The 17,279-nt window shown below is 39.8% G+C and overlaps 1 protein-coding gene across 2 annotated transcripts in view; it reads right to left on the bottom strand.

Annotated features, from left to right (window-relative positions):
• Positions 1 to 16,365, bottom strand: part of EPHX2 (epoxide hydrolase 2) — a 62,850-nt gene extending 46,485 nt beyond the window's left edge. For both annotated transcript variants that reach the window (XR_015798231.1, XM_088152569.1), the window contains exons 1-7: positions 16,185 to 16,365; positions 10,766 to 10,850; positions 9,034 to 9,193; positions 7,619 to 7,809; positions 6,539 to 6,661; positions 1,252 to 1,326; positions 469 to 564 (exon numbers count right to left, since the gene is read on the bottom strand). Coding sequence is in view for 1 of the 2 variants with exons in the window: in XM_088152569.1 (XP_088008695.1) it covers positions 469 to 564; positions 1,252 to 1,326; positions 6,539 to 6,661; positions 7,619 to 7,809; positions 9,034 to 9,193; positions 10,766 to 10,850; positions 16,185 to 16,291 (837 nt within the window). In the remaining variant the exon portion in view is untranslated. The remainder of the gene's footprint in view (positions 1 to 468; positions 565 to 1,251; positions 1,327 to 6,538; positions 6,662 to 7,618; positions 7,810 to 9,033; positions 9,194 to 10,765; positions 10,851 to 16,184) is intronic.
• Between the last annotated feature and the right edge of the window lie 914 nt (positions 16,366 to 17,279).

Genomic DNA, 17,279 nt, shown 5'->3' on the forward strand with positions numbered 1-17,279 from the left:
ATATACATAGGTGTTCAAAAGAGAAAAGTCCTGCAAGTGCTAAAAATTAAGGAAAAACTAAGGAAAAAAATCTCCCAAATCTTGACTGTCTCATTTTGCATCATTACCCACCATCCAAAAATCAGAAAGTTGTCCCCACTTGTGCTAAATCAATTCATACTGCTGAGAAAGCTAAGTATATGCAACTGAAGCAACTATACATAAACTGAAATGAACACATGTCTTCCATCTGCTCCACTTACCTTCAGCTTTCTTCTCCATGCTTCCTCCTGAGCTGAACTTTAGACTGGAAATGTCTTAAAGAGGGGGCCTGTCTTCCTGTGATCCAAAACTTCAATGCAAATGTTGCAGGTGCTATATAATGTGTATCAGAAACAGGTTCTACCTTTTCTTTCAAGTAGGTTGAACTTATTCCGAAAGATGGCATTCAAACAGAGTAGGAATAAGTATGTTTAAAAATTGAGTTACCTGGAACCTCCAAGAAAGCCAGGACTCTGGAAAGCCATGGCAGAGACAAATCACTGGACCACTCCCCATTTCCACAAAGTGCAACTGGGTGTGAAGCTAAAGACAGGAGGGAAGAAAGGCTTGAGTCACAATTATCAAAGGAGGCAGAAGAACTGCATCTCTAAATCTCAGAGTAAATTCCTGAAAAGCAGGCCAGGTGTAAAAGCAAAAAAAAAAAAAAAAAATACACACACACACACACACACACAAAGCAGCTTAGGGATCTACCACCATCCTATATAAAATCACCATACAGGAAATGGTAAATAAATGACAGAAACCCACTGTCCCATGAAGACATTGGAATGCTGATGGCAAAAGTCCAGGAGTGAATCCAACCACACAGAGGTTATTGCTCAGCTTCTACAACAGCAGCAAAATGGCAATATTTTTTCTCTCTTACTGCACCTTACAGTCCCAGCCAGTGGCACTATTTACATGGAAAGGGAAAGTGGGCTGAAAAAGCATTTGCTGGGCTGCAGTAAAGAGTTTGAGAGACATAGAGGATAAAACCAGATTTGCTCTGAGCTGGATGCAAGCTGGACAGATCCTAACAAGGTGACTGAGGCCACGTCTTGCTAGTTATCTGGGATGAGTTTGAGCCTGCTGTTTGCATTATGTGAAATGACTAACTCACACTGCATGATCTTTCACTGCTACCTGTTCGATCACAATAAACAGAATTGTTTCCCCCACTGAAAATAATTAAAGGTGTCATTAATTTTAAATACAGTCTATCATTACCTTGATTCTTACATATCCATGGGCCAGATTCTGTGGCTCACATGCTGGGAGAACATATTCTTCTTTGTCAAGAAGCTGTGGAATACATAATTAAATGAGAAAGATTTCAAGCACCATGTGAGTCTGCTCAGTCTGGGGATCTATTACGATTAGCAACTGAACTCCAGGATGTCTAGTAACAGTTTTTTCCCCCATTACTGCAGTTTTTTCCTTTTTTAAAAACAAGGGAGATATCAGGAATTGAACTTAAAAGCCTTCAACATGCAGAGCATGTGCTCACCACTGAATGATGACTTAGCATCTTTTTATTTTAAACATTCATAATCTGCCTCTATCGTCACAATGTTTTTTGATGCCACTAATGTAAAAACTATAGTTAGAAACTTAATGAGTAAAACCTGGCAAATTTCAGCAGACACATAAAAGCTGCATTAAAAGAGGAAGAAATGCAACATTTTTAATTTCCTAAAAATCAAGAGAGGGACCCAAAAGAAAACAGTGGGAAATCTCTTCCATATTGCTGCCAAGAAAACTAAATGAACATCTCAGCTTGAAGGAGACGTCACTTACTTAGCAACAGTTAGCTGAATTAAGTCAACTGCCAGGATCTGCACAACACAGCTAAGCATAAAGTAACCATACTGGCTGGGTTCACGCAACACACTTAAACGCATTGAGCAAATCTCTCTATTCCATAATTCAAATTATATCTGTCTGTTTATTACAGGCATGATTTCTTGTTACTCTGTGCACTTTCTCCATTTGCTAGCTTTCATTCTGAATTCAGTACATGAAATAACAGAAGTAGATAAAGTTACGGGGGACTGTTTGTTTCTTTTGTTAGGAAGGCCAAACAAAAGTTCTGCAGAGTGTCAGGAAGATACACACAGATGCTGACACCAAAACAAGTAGCCACTCAGTAACTCAACCCCCCACACACACACCCAATCCCCTCCCTTCCCCCCCCCCCCAGATCTCTATAAATACCCACAAAAGGGTCACATCACCCTGGGCACAGAGAGAACTGCTCCTGTCTGTGCTCCTGCCCTCTGAAGATGCCGGTCACAGGTGCTGGCGAAACGTTAGGAAACAAAACTTCCAGAACACGGCCACACAGCCCAATGAACTTGCTAATCACCCCCAGCAGCCCCTCGTTAACAATTCAAGAGAAGAAAAACCCTGCCTAATCCCCTGGAAGATACACACATATGCGGACACCAAAACAAGCAGCCACTCAGTAACTCAACCCCCCCCCCACACCCAATCCCCCCTTTCCCCCCCCCTCAGATCTCAATAAATACCCACAAAAAGGGTCACATCACCCTGGGCACAGAGAGAACTGCTCCTGTCTGTGCTCCTGCCCTCTGAAGATGCCGGTCACAGGTGCTGGCGAAATGTTAGGAAACAAAACTTCCAGAACACGGCCACAGAGCCCGGAAGACCCACACCAGCCATCGTATGCTGGCCGTGAAAGCCTTCGACAATACACAAAAAGCCAAGTATTCAGACTAGTAGTTCTTGTAATAAATGTATATAATAGAGAGGCTTTAATCCATGCAACATAAGTAAGCTTGTGTAAATAGTACTTTTAAAATATCTATAACCAAAAGGACTGAAAATACAATTAAAAGAGAGTGAAAAGCAAGCTGAGATTTGTTCTGCTCAATTCCTCATGAAAATTCCATTTTTGGAAGATAATGAAACCCAGCTAAGATGATCTAAAAGATCACATTTAAATTGCCTGCTTTTAAAAACAACCTTGCTAAGGGAAAATGCCCTTTTTTAATTTTCTAAATTTTAATGTAGCACAAATCCCAGCAATTTGCTGAGTGCAAAGGTAGAAACTTGGATCAACAGAGAAATGCAGATCTTTGGCCTTTGTTTTTTAAGGGGGATGAAGCAGATCCACTTTCAAGGAATCAGCTGGTACGTGAGCTACCCTTAGCTACGCTGAAGCTTTTTAGGATAGGAGCAACGAAAACACTACAGAAAAGCACTTCACTCCAGCACAAAGTAACCAGATCCTGCCAGGCTTAAAACGGCAGGCCACTGAGGCCGGTTTACAAGGTTAATACGCCCAGGCATGTGAAAATCAGCAGTCCTGGGCAGCATCTCGTTCCCACCTGCAGAATGTCTTGCCATTAACTTCTTCCCAGGTTCAACCATTGTGGTCATATTTAACTTGGAGACCAATTACGATAATAACTGGAGTAGCAACAGAGGCTTGTGAGCTACACAGAACCAGCTATCAGGCAGGGGAAATTATAGCAGGTTCCATAGTTCTTAGCTACATGTACAATTACCAACGACTGTCCTGTGAGAATGACCCCAGAAAAGAGACAGAAGCAGACAAGCAACAGCCACCCCAGAAATTGTCTAGGTAGATTCTTCCCTCCTCTTCCTCCTGCTTGCCGGCAACTCTAGCTATTGTCTGACACAGCCCTATGGGAAGGATCCTAGAACTTTTATTTTTCAGAAAAGCTTATTATAATTTATTTACGATTGTTTATATTGCTTGCAAGCCATTTGGGGAGCATTGTGATCCTGAAAGGAGGAATATGGTTAGGCTCTGGCCGCTGCCTCAATCCAGAAGTAATTATTTCTAAGCACAATTTTCAGGGTCTTCTTTACAAAGCTTTATTGAGATGAAAGGAATGAAGCAACTGATCTATTCCACGTTTAGAAACAAGTTATCCCCTAATCCGTTAGGGCAAGACTTCTTTAGTTTCTAACAGCCTTTCCCATGATAAGTCAAGGGACCAAGTCTTTTTTACTGGTAATGAAAAGCTTGCAGCTGGCTGTTTAGATAACCATCTCCTGAATGTTTATCAGTCTAGGAACTTACCCGTACATATATAAATAACTGAAATAAATAAATAAATAAATAAATAAATAAATAAATAAATAAATATTGAAGTTGGTTACAGTATATGCTTATTTTAAGACATCAAGTAATTCAAATGGCTGAAGGTCACTTCAGGTTTATAGTGGAATCAGATGGACTGGGCCAAAGACTAACTGGTCCAATATCCTGTTTCCTTTTCTAGCCAGCATGATGTTCTTAGAAAGCCCTAAAACAGGATACAATGACGATAGCCTTTCCTATTCTAATTTCATATACTGTAGGCTTAGCCAGTAAGATGGTACCAATCAGAGGCAAGGAAGCCCAAAATTCCCTTTTAAATGGGATGAAGAAAATAAAATTACAAAAAAATAAAAATGTTATCAGTAAAAGAAATATTTCATTTTTCTTTCCTTATTTCTAAAATCTATTTTTATTGCTTTTTCTCATTCATATTTTCTATTATTACTTACATTATTTATTTATGGTTTCTATTATTTATTTACAGTTCAAGGGTTTCCAAGCTCTCTTTCTATATTCTACAGTTCAAAATTCCTATACTTTCAGACCACTTTGATTCAGGTCCTTTTTTAATCTGGACTCTCAAAGCTAGACTTAGCCTTTCCTCCCCAATGTTACCCCCTCTATCACTTAACTGGTCTGTTGACAACAAGGTGTGGGGTGTAGGGTTAAGTTTATCTTTCCTAGAAGGCCACAGCTACTGTTCTAGACTGTCCAGAAGGCTGGGGGCGGCAGATGATGCTCTAATGTACCTCTGGTGGGGACCTTCAGCGACCAAGCCTTCGAAATGCCAGTGCATAGATCACTTGATTGTTCCTGAGCTGTTTTAAAAGTGCCCACCTCTGGCCTGCTTGGCCTTGCCAGTGCCTAGGCCACTCAAATATGCCAGTTAGCATCTGGGCATCAACCTTTGGATCCTGGGAGGAATTCAGCCTAAATATTCTATGATGCTCTGTTGCTGTGGACTCTACTGCTTCTGCTGATGCGCATCTGTTTCAGCATCAAGCATTTCAATACTTTTTGTGCCCTCAGTAGCTTTTTCCTTGTAAGTATTTGGGGGTGGCATTTCTTCAAAGCCTAAGGTTCTCCCCAAATCAGCTGATACCTCCTCTCTACATTTGGATGGTGTTATTTTAACTGCATACACAATGATGTTCAGGCTTGAACATCAGAAAGAGAGAAAAAAATAGTTGAGAGAGAGAGAGCGCTCTGCTGGTCCTTTCCAACAGAACTCAAAAAAAGTCTTGTAGCACCTTAAAGATGAACAAACTTCAACTTTCTTCTTCCTGCTCTGAATCTGCTATTTAATGGAGATATCCTTGAATTCTTGGAAGGATTCACATTATCTCTGTCACATACTAAGAGCTGTGGCAGTTGCTCCTATCCTCAATGTATATGAAATCCTTGCTCCTCTGGCCTCATATTCACCAGTTGTGAGAATTTACCTCAGGCATGTGGAGCTCCTCTAAATCAAAGTGTTTTTAATCATTAGAGTGCAATTTACTATAAGTTGGTACTCTGGGATTTCCTTCAGATTTATTCTTTCTGTGGAAATACAGCTGAAGCAACAGTGAGAAATAGTTCTGAATCAGTTGGCTCTATCCAGGAAATGTAATCTTCCCTCATTTATAATATACTAATTATGTCCATGCATGCTGTACATCAGTGTTTCTCAACCTTGGCAACTTTAAGACGTGTGGGCTTCAACTCCCAGAATTCAATTCTGGGAATTGAAATCCGCATGTCTTAAGGTTGCTAAGATTGAGAAACACTGTTCTACATGGTGTTATCTTTGAAGAAGGTTCAAGGTATCACTTGGTGCAGAATCCATCAGCTTGAACCTTGCTAAGTCAAATATGAGATGGGCAACATGTGGGCCCACCAAATGTTGCTGATCTCCATTCCAGCTGGTATGGCCAATAGTAAGGGATGATTGCGGTTGCAGTTTGATGACGCCTGGACAGCCTCATATTGCCAGGCCAACCCTTGGCTATATGATAGGATCTCATTATACATCACTGTACCAGCCTCACTGGTTGCTTCCAAGTCCAACTCAGAGAACTGGTTTTGATTTTTAATGCCCTAAATACTTTGGGTCTAGATTATCTGAAAGAATTTCCACTCTTTATAAACCTGGTTTAAGTTTTAAGTTCATTTTAGAGCTCCTAATTATTGACTTCTTTTTCCAAATCAATATAATTGGTATTCACCAAAGGGCTTTTTCAACAATGATTCCTAACCTGTGGAATTCCTGCCTGAAAAATATATAGTGGCCTTCCTGTCTTTGCTTTGAAGAAAGCTTTAAATGTTTGTTTTCCTGGGATTGCTTGTTTGAAACAACACTGTAGCAAAGTTTGAAAAAAAGACCCATGTGAGATCAAAGAAACTGCTCATACCAAAGCCAAGATAATAAGAACCACTTACCTGAACCCCGGTCAGATCTTGAAGCTGCTTCAAAGCAGAGTCAACATCTTTCACAAGGACAGTTGTCATCCCCATCTTCTGAGCGGGCTTTAAGTTTGCACCAATGTCATCCAGAAAAATAACCTGGAGTGAAGAATGAATCAAGACCTGTCATCAGCTGAATGAAAAGAACTAACATTTGGCAGCCATATCTAACAAGCCTCTCACTTTCTTGATGCTGCAGGTGGAGTGCCCATAGTCTACAAAAAATATTATTCTTTATTCAGGCCATCCACACGCTGCAACGAGAGAAGTGGAACTGCGCAACAAAGTACTCGGTATGCAGACTGAGTCTATGGAACAGGAAAGAACAAGGTATGAAATAATGCACCGAAGCCTGCCCTGCCTCAAAATAAAGGATCTTATTCATTCATCCCTCTATCTTTCAAAAGATCAATAGCCACTGCTGCACAGTTTTAAGCATATCCTCAACCATTAGGACTAGAATGTGAAGGTGAGGGGGGAGACTAGACAATTCTCGAGATATGTCAGCTGTATTTTCTTTGCAGAGGGTTTTAAGCTATGGGGGGGGGGAGAATTATGATTTGCTGCATGGGGAGGTTAAGCCCATCATTATCACACTTATTTAAGGCACTACTGTACACATTACTATTTGCCCTGATTAAAATGTTTAACAGAGCAAATCACAATGTTGCCTGTATTAGAGAAGAGATAGGGAACTGCCTATCCTCTTAGTGGCGTTCTAGTCAAATCTCTCTCCCTCACAATTACTTTTCAAAGAAATAAAAAAGAGAAATAAAATCTGATTACAGATCTCCAAGGTCTCATTAATATTGAAAGTAGCATAGTGTTTAATTGGCTTCAGAGTGTTCCTCTGGAATCTCACTGAACTCACCCCTGGAATCTACACTGGCAAGAGAGAACTGAATCCCAATAAAATAAAATAAAACATCTCTAGACCATGATAGAGCACCTTGGAACATGCCATCTCTACTACACACAAGCTGATGTATCTGTAATGAGTGATACAGAGACGTAAAACTGGAAATCTGCTAGAGAAAAGATTGAGAGGTCACTAACCTCTTCAGGTGTTGCCTTCAGCTCATGTAATGCATACTCATAAATCTTGGGATCTGGTTTTTGCAGGCCAATACGACATGACTCAATCACCACGTCAAAATATCTCCTCAGCAGACATAAGGCAAACCCTGTGTGTTGCCTGCTAGGAGTATCATCAATCCAGTTGTTTGTCAGGATAGCAATTCTGAAACCTGAAAAGGGGCAGGAAATTGAATAGATGAGGAGGAATGAAAAAGTTGATTACAGACTTTGTACAATCTCCATAACAAGAATAACTCATATCTTACACGCCGTTAAGAAACACAAGAAGCTATAAATGCAAATTCAGCTGGAACATGCAGAGTGAGATTAAGTGGTTGTGACCATGGCCTTAACCAACTTGGAGGAAGATCACAACGTTTTTAAAAAGCTGATTTCCATAGATAAAGCAGAAACACTGTCAAAATTCACTCTGCTTTACTTGGGAAAATCTGCAACAGACTCGCCCAGACAAAATGGTGATTAAATCCTGAACTGACTTTTGAGAGATGGCTAAACCCATGGGTCTCCATCTGTCAAAATTATTCATCAATGCCAGCACTGGTATGACTGGTCAATGTCTTCCCACTAGCTGCTGATTTCTGCAATGGTTTGTAGTAGGGTACCCAAGTGTCTGTGTAAACATGTATGTGTTGATGAATTTCAGTACTTTCATTTGTTAGTTTAAAATTCAAAATGGAAAATATTTTATTGAGTGGTACAAAATCACTAAATATAACCTAGCAACTGGTAGTGCTGATAAAAGTAAGCCTTAGTAAAAATAAATAATGAAAGTTATAATCTGTTAGTAAGTTGTATATTTATTTCTTTATTGCTTTAGGGGGAAGTGATACTGTGAAATTTGACAATTCCTGATTTAGTTACATACATCACAAGTTTCAAGAGATTTTTTTTTAAACTCCCACAAAACTGAAACTTGATAGGCATCCTGGATAAGACAGGTAAAGCAGACATGATTAGGCTCAAGTAAGCAGCTGAAATAATCAACAAAAACAAAAGTTTTGCCTGTTGCTCATGAAACATACCGTATACACTCATGGATAAACCCATGCGCGGATAAGGCAAACACAATCTTTGAGGTAGTATTTTGCAACCTAAAATTCTTGGCTTATCCTTGAGTATATATGGTAACTATTTTTAAACTTAAATTTAAAAAAGCACAGAGGGCATGCACCTTCTTAGAAAAGGCATTTCACTCTTCCCCCTTCATTCTCATGCAGAGAATGGAACATGTCTTCTAAGGGGGTGCTTACCTTCCCAAAGAAATAGGGTATTTTCCAGTTTAAAAAGTATTAAATTTATTTGACAATAAATAAAACAAAGTGAAATAAATATAGCAGGCACTCTGCCACTGCCCTGCATAATGGAAGTTTTACCATTTTTCTTGAGAAGCATGGCAGCCTTCAGGAAGGGTGCATTGATGCCAGTTCCTGCCATCATTTTATCAAAGCTCTCACTCAGTGAGAAGTTTTCAGGGAGGGAGATATCAGAAGTAGAAGAAACTTTCTTGCAATCATTTTCAAAGTCAGCAATAAGCTAAAACACAGAGATTAAAATATCACTAGTTTTATTCTAATACAAACAGAGCAGGACAGACAAAGTGATAAGGATATTCATTTTAAGCAGATTAAACATGGAAGATTGACTATGTTAGGAATGGAAATGGAGGACCGTCATAAACTATAAAGCAGTTCCGGGTTTGGGCTTCCTGAAAATTCCCATATGATGGGTCCTAAACACTACATTTCTAAGAAATGAAGCTGGTGAGTCAGGAAATAGCTGTTCTCACATGAAAGACAACCATTGTGTCAACATAGATCAGGTGCCTTCCAAGGCCATCGGGAGAATGGCCAATTATCCACTGATTCAGAAACACCGGGGTAAAAAGCCTAGATATTAAACCCTGAGGCATCAACTACATAAGGGCTTTGATTTACATGCATTTCAATGGATAGAATTTCTGTATGTACATTTTTGCCTGCAGTGAAGAAATTAATTTTGCTGAGTGTTGTCCGTGAGCCTTTTGCCAAGTAAGCCAATATCTGAATAAGGCTTTATTTTATTTCATTCTTTTTTTTCAGTTTAAGCACTACCTGACTCCAGACTGGCTGCAGAGAACAAAATAAAAAATACAATATGTAATAAATGAACAAGATGGGGAATCTGCCCAAATAACACAGAAAAATATATACAAAACACAACTCTCAAGGGCCACCATTCACCCCAGCCCAAGACCTGGGAGAACAGCCAGGTTTTTAAAGGCTTCTGGAATGTCACAAAGGTGAGATCCACATGGATCTCAGAGGGAATCTCATTCCAGGGGCAGGCACTGGACAGAGAAGGCATGCTTTCTGGGTTTGGGATTGTTGTGGGATTTTCCCAACAACCACCCTGTGAGGTGACTTGGGCTGAGAAACAGTGACTGGCCCGAAATCACCCAGCTGGCTTTCATGCCTGAGACAGGACTAGAACATCTCCTGGTTTCTAGCCTGGTGCCTTAACCACTAGACCAAACTGGCTCTAGTTGTTTAATCAAAGGGAATTCTGGGAGTTGAAGGCCACTCATCTTAAAGTTGTTAAGGTTAAGAAACACTGATCTAGCTGAATCATCCTGAAGTGTATTGAATACAACGTGAATCTGTTTTAAACAGATGTGGACTACATAGTAAAAAAAGTTCCCAGCAGCACGCGTGATTTTTGAAGAAAAAAATTCTACCTCCCACTAGATCAGAACTCTTAGTACAGTGTTGTCCAAACGTGGCCACTTTAAGATGAGTGGACTTCAACTCCCAGAATTCCCTAGCCAGCCATGCTGGCTGGGGAATTCTGGGAGTTGAAGTCCACTCATCTTAAAGTGGCCAAGTTTGGACAACACTGTCTTAGTACATCAGACACAATAATGACTACCCCACTTTTTGTGGTATCCTGAGCAATGTGAGCCAGACTCATCTCACCCATCTCTTTCTGCTCCGTGGTATTCCCTAGCCCTGATGCCTAGAGACCTCTAGTGTAAAGGGAGATGCCAGAAATGGAGCAGTGGTGCTTACGCCTTCAGACCACTTGTTCTGCCCTGAAGTCTGCTGTCTCTCAACAGCAACTAACCCTTACCTGAGTTAATCCAATCTGGCCAGTCATCCCTTGGGAGAAAGGTCCATTCAGGCCACCATGCTGGATGACTTTTTGAAAGAAATCTCTGGAAGTTGAAAAACACATTCGCACAACATTAGGGAGCAATGGCTATTTTCAAGGCACACAGCAGCTGCGCTTCAGTCTTCACAGCAATAGTAGGGCACCGTGCATCTAAGTATCAAGCTACAGTTGATGCAGACCTTGTTACAGGGGTATCAGCAAAATGCAAGGCAAGTCTGAGAAAAACTTCGTGTTAAATTCCCATATGCATGTCCCGAGATGACACAGATGTAGAAATGGACTGACTTATTCAGTCCAATAAGAAAAGAGATAATAGGTTTATTCATGCTTTCTGGTTCCTATTCAGAAACTGACATTATGGGGGGGGGGGGGGAATCTGTAAGAGTCACTGTCTTGGAGTTAGGCCTTAATCTCTTGCCTTGCCAGTACAACACAAATCAATTTGAGGACATAGCAATTTCATCTCTTCACCTGAAGAAACACCCAATGCAGCAAGCAATGAAAAAAAAAAAACCTAATATCAATACAACATTAATTAAACAGAGAATGGTGGATAAAACCAACAGAAGACAATTGAGTCTAATTAAATAATTGCTGGAATGAGAAACTCTTGAAATTATTCAAGGTGACAGGGAAGGACATATAGAAGAAGACTATAATATGAAAAGCCCCAGTGATTACAGTCAGGATCAAAACACTAAATGCTGAGGTTTTAAGGATCTGTTTACAAGGGGGGAGAGATTTCTTTTGCTTTACTTCTTAGAGAAACTGATATGTTGGGTTACAGAATTGATTTCTTTGATTAAGTTTAAAATACATATGTTACTATTTCTGGTAGCTCTTAATAGACTTTTGCTAATCAGGATTGAATTATGAGTTTTTACAATTTGATTATGGATAAGGGATGATATATGGGAAGAAGAGATTTGTTTTTTTTACTGAAATACTAGAGAAGGTGTTAAGTTACTGACATTGTTTATACTTCTCTGGAGGGACGGGGAAGTCATCTTTTATAAATCTTCTTTTTCCTTTCCTTTTTCCTATCTCTTTACACTTCTCTTTTTTTCTTTATTTTTATATTTTCCTTAGTTTGTATTAGTCTTTTATCTTTGTATTTGTAAAGTCTAATAAAATTATATTAAAAAAATATTTTTGGGATGGAAGGCACATCTGGAATATTAAGAACATGTCATGCTACAAAACAACTTCCCTAGAGAATGGTTTTGCTATTCACAAAATGGCAACCATGATAACCAGATCAATCTGATTTACTATTGAAATATTATACCCAGGCTAATTCATGATACTCATTTTTTCTGTGAAGGTGATTTCTTAAAAAGAAAAGAGTAGTCAATAATAGGGAATTACAAAAAGAGAAGGGGCAAAGAGGTAGATGGGAAAGTATTTAGGGACTATAAGAATAACATGAAGATCTACCTCTGTCCACAAAGAGTGAAGTAAGCTATTGTAACATTTTGTTTTAACTTTAGCTGGTTTTGGGTATATTTTATCTACTACCAAACAACCCAAACTAAAAAGCATATAATTTTTAAAAAGCAAATGTACTGGATAGCATGATAGTTGGCTCAAGGATTGGCTCAGGAGGCAGACTGCAGATTGTTTCCACAATCCAGCTATCTAGTTCAGTGTTTCTCAACCTTGGCAACTTTAAGACAGGTGGACTTCAACTGCCAGAATTCCCCAGCCAGCCATGGAGTGTAGCTAAATCCAAAAATGTGAAGGAATAGAGATAAACGACATCTATACACTATTCAAAAGAGACAATAAAAAGGAAAACAAAAGACCAGACCATCTCCTCACTAGCAATCATCACCCAGATAAGCAGAGATTAACACCAAGATTATCACTAGACATACAAGCAAGCAGTAAACAATACCCTAATCAAGGAATTGCCAGAGGGGGAAAAAATAAAACGAACCCCCCCCTACCCCACCAACACTGGCAGGGCATGCCACTGTATATAAACAGAGAGCAAACCCCATTCCATTCTAGCACTGAGGATGTTACCTAGTTGGGTAACAAAACGTTTGCAAGAAAACAACCAAGTTCCACAGAGGTTAGTATATGCCAATTTTTGTTATACAAAAAAGGAGTCTCTTCTTATGCTCCCAGTCAAGTATAGGCAGAAAAACATAAACAAAATTGATAGTTGAGTTTTGTTGTTCAGTCGTTAAGCCGTGTCCGACTCTTCGTGACCCCATGAACCATATTGCGCCAGGCCTTCCTGTCCTTCACTGCCTCCCTGAGTTTGCTCAGTTTCATGCTCATTGCTTCAGTGATGCTATCTAACCATCTCATCCTCTGCCATCCCCTTCTCCTTTTGCCTTCAATATGATAGTTGAGTAGTATTTTTCTAATAAAAATATCATAAAACAGGAAAATAGCTTTTGATTCCTCCAGAAGTCTTCATAATTTTTATCTCTGCAACTTTCCTCAAGAGCAGCTAATTGCTGCTTTGCATTTTTTTGTGATATTTTTGGTTGGTCCCAAAAAGCTATTTCTCAACACCTTCATTTGCTCTTCTTTGTCAACAAGTAAGAGAGAGCCAGTGGTTAAGGTGTCAGACTAGAAACCAAGAGACTATGAGTTCTAGTCCCTCTAGTCACTCAGTTCTAGCTGGGTGATCTTGGGCCAGTCACTTTCTCAACCCCAGGAAGAAGGCAATGGTAAGCCACTTCTGAAAAATGCTACCAAGAAAACTGCAGAGGGCTAAAGAAGCTGACTGGAAGGCACACATTTGAACTGAAGATAATTTTACTTTAATCATAATATTAAGTAATAATGTGATATTCTGACTGATTTTTAAGAGTGTAAGCCACCTCTGAATACCTGGATAGAAGGGCAGAATGCAAACATACTTTTCTTCTCCCCTGCTAGTGCTTGTACTTTTCATTAAGGACGATGGCTCCCTTGTAGTCCATAACTATAGATGGACTTAGCAACCTTTAGAGATCACCACCTCTTCCCAAAATTTCTGAACTCTTAGAATGGTAAGCACACATTTTTACCAAACTGGATCTCTCTAATTTGCATTAAAGAGGAACATTAATGTTTAACTGCCTTTGATTCTCATTATGGGAAATTTGAATACACATTACAATAATGAATTATGGGTTGGTCAACATTGCTTAAGTCTTCATGTGATTTATGAACATATTTTATGTCCTTTTGACCAACTTTTTAATAATTTATTGAGTTAATGTACTAATTTACTCTGAGGATTCTACTCTCTATGTGGAACAAGTTCATACAATTCTTTAGTGTCGTTGTGATCACAGCCTTTACGTTAAACTAGAAAAATACATCTTTGAATTGCCTGTATTGGATTATTAAGGCTACCATACATTTCTCTGGAAGGAATTTAGATGAATCCAATTGAAATAGAATCTATTCTGAATGGGAAATCCTGCCTTTGCCTGACTATGAATGAACAGTCTATTTTTTTTTAAAGCAGCCTACGATTATATAATTTCAAAGTGTATTTACTTTATTCCTACTTTTTCTAAAGGATAGGAAAGATGTTCGTAGTCCATCTTGGTAAAAAGCGCCTTCTACCTACAGAAACCCCACAGTAAGCTCTGGTAGAGCACACTGCTTAAGAGGCCAACTTAGGGTTAGGGTCACTGAAATTCAAGTCCCAATTTCCAGTGTCATCTCATCTTAGGCAGATCTCTCTTTGAAGGAAGGCTCAGCCCCTACACATTATGAGGATAATAATGTTCTATCAAACTGAGCTGTTATAAATAATATCCATGGGAAATGCAACAATTAGTGCATCACGTACACGGAGGTTATTAACCAAGCACCTTAACTAACATGTGATGGTTTTGCAATGCTAAAAAACCTGCAGTGATTACCACAATGCTAACAAAGCAAGCTGTGGGAATCAATACTGGAGAAATAGTAATTATTGACTACCTTAGAAAGTTCTAAAACAAGGCATCAGATACTTTAAAGTGCATCTTCTATACCCATTTTTCTTAAAGTGTGGTCCAAGGACCCCTGGGGTCCCCCAAGAGCCACTCAGGGCTCCACAAAATCAAAATTATTTGCCAGATATTGAGGATATTTGCAAAAATTTAAAACAATGTCATTCTTATTTTTTATTTGTTAGAAAATATTTCATGAAAAATATTTTATTTATGTTAGTTTCTAGTGGTTTAGTATTGTTAATTTTACATGCTTCAATAAACTTTCTACAAATGCATCTATTTTAATTTTTAATACAGTAAATATTGATAAATATAACCCATATAAACAAGATCTTTTGGGGTCCTCCATAATTTTTAAAAGTGGGAAGAGCAAAAAGTTTAAGAAACACTGATTTATACTATCATCATCATCCCAGACATTTAAAATCTTTTAAAAATTTAAAAACTTCTGTCCCTGTGCTTCACGATGATCAAGGGAGGGAGCTTCTCTTCAGTGGCCCCTGCCCGATGGAATGCAGCCCCCTCTATGGTACTGCAGACTCCCAAGTCTGCCATCCTTTAAACTTTTTAAATTAAATCCTCTTATACTGGCCTTCCCCAGGCAGTAACTTCCCATATACAGTAACTGCCTTTTCAATGGGCTGCTTTTATTTCGCAATTCTGCTTTTGTAAGCGGCTTTCAGATTTTTACAATAAAAAGCAGCGTGCAAATCCTAAATGAGTGAACCATATGTCATGAGAAACGTTAAGTATAGTACAATCATTGTGCATTAGTTCCTGGTTTACTTTTGCCTTCAGTTCCCTTCTCATTTTCCATACAATGTTTAGACTAAGCTCACTGACACAGGGACTTGCTAAAGCACCGCACACTTCACTGACGCTATCACATTAACAATTACAGTACTACAACCCCTTTGCCTACATTAAGCAATAAGAGAAGCCTAACTGCAGGACAGCATTGGAATTTCTTTCACCTATTTTAAAATCCCGAAGCACTGTACACATGGATCCTCTCGATCCTGAATATCAATGGATAAAATGCTGGCCCTAAATCCTTACCCATCCCCCCCACCCCCCCAATTCGCCCCCCGCCCAGAGGCTTTCGTGAGGCTCACACAGAGCTTAATGGCCAGCGCCTGATCCAGCACTTGGGGCTTTCGAGTGAACACGCTCGAAAACTCTTTGCAAGCGCAAGTCCGCCGCCTCCCGCCAATGGCAAAGCGTTTCCTCTCCTCCCTGCCTCGAAGTAAGCAGCGAAAGCGCCAATTGCACTTTTGCAGAGATTAAGTTTTGGACCACAACCGCGGGCGGGCGCAGCACACGCATTTGCTAACTCTGAAGTTGACGTACGAAAAGACACAGAAACAGAAGCGGGCGGGCAGGCAGAGTCCCGACGCCCTCCTCTACCCGCTTAGACTACCCACCCAGGCAAGCCCAGAGTCTTCTCCAGGTTTCGGAAAAGTCTCTGAGTGTTGCTACCAAACAGGACGCCGCCCAGGTCGAACAACACTACTAGCCGCCGCTGCGCCATTGTTCTCCGGGGCCGTCGACCAAACACTCCGAAGCAGGTTACCGGACTCTCACTTCGGAGAACTCACGACACAAACCCCGCCCTCCCGAAAGCCACGCCTCCCCGCTGTGTACGAACTTATTGGGCCACGCCCCCACTGCCTCGCAGCTGTCTCCTTCAAATCAGCTTGCTAGCCTTGATCTTTCCCGAAAACCTTCTGGGTCCTAGCGCCTCCCTTCCACAGAAAACAGGTCTGTAGAAAAAAAACACTTGGGTCACACACACATCAAAGGTCGTCCCAGCTATTTCCTACTCTGGATGAACTGGATGCCTACAAGCAATGCCTGAAAGCAAAAGTTGGTGCTTATTCTGACAGCTACCTATCAGAGGTGCTTTCTCTCTGAACATGGAGGTTCCCTAAGCATAACTCAGTGTTGTCCAAAATTGGCCACTTTAAGATGAGTGGACTTCAACTCTGGGAGTTGAAGTCCACTCATCTTAAAGTGGCCATGTTTGGACAACACTGGCATAACTGATAGATTTATGGAGTTGGAAAGGGCCATTTGCTACTTACAATATCATGAATTACTCTGACAAATGTTTTACCAAAACCAACACACTATATATTATGTCTATGGCACTCCCACCATCTACTAAGATAGTTTACTCAATTTTAAAAGATACAATAAGTTTAGTACAGGTATGGCAGATTCCTAAAAACTCCACTCTGATCTCTGGTAATTACCTAATTATTTTCAAGATGGTCCCAATTATGATCTACTCTAGAATCTTCCCAGGTATAAATTTCAGATTTACTGGCATTTAATTCCATCAGTACCACTATGTTCATTCACTTGAACTTCTGTATAGATTTAACATATAGTGCAAATATTCCTTTATTTCTATTATAACTTTTCCCTTTGAACAAATTATGTTCTTCAGTGGTTATATTCCAGTCATCAGAATTCTCCCACCATGTCTCCATTATATTTACTGAATCATATTTTCT

This window comes from Python bivittatus, unplaced genomic scaffold (assembly GCF_059951505.1).
Source record: "Python bivittatus isolate LINGU-HERP-01145 unplaced genomic scaffold, Pbiv_v1 ctg000690_np1212, whole genome shotgun sequence".
Lineage (NCBI taxonomy): Eukaryota > Metazoa > Chordata > Lepidosauria > Squamata > Pythonidae > Python > Python bivittatus.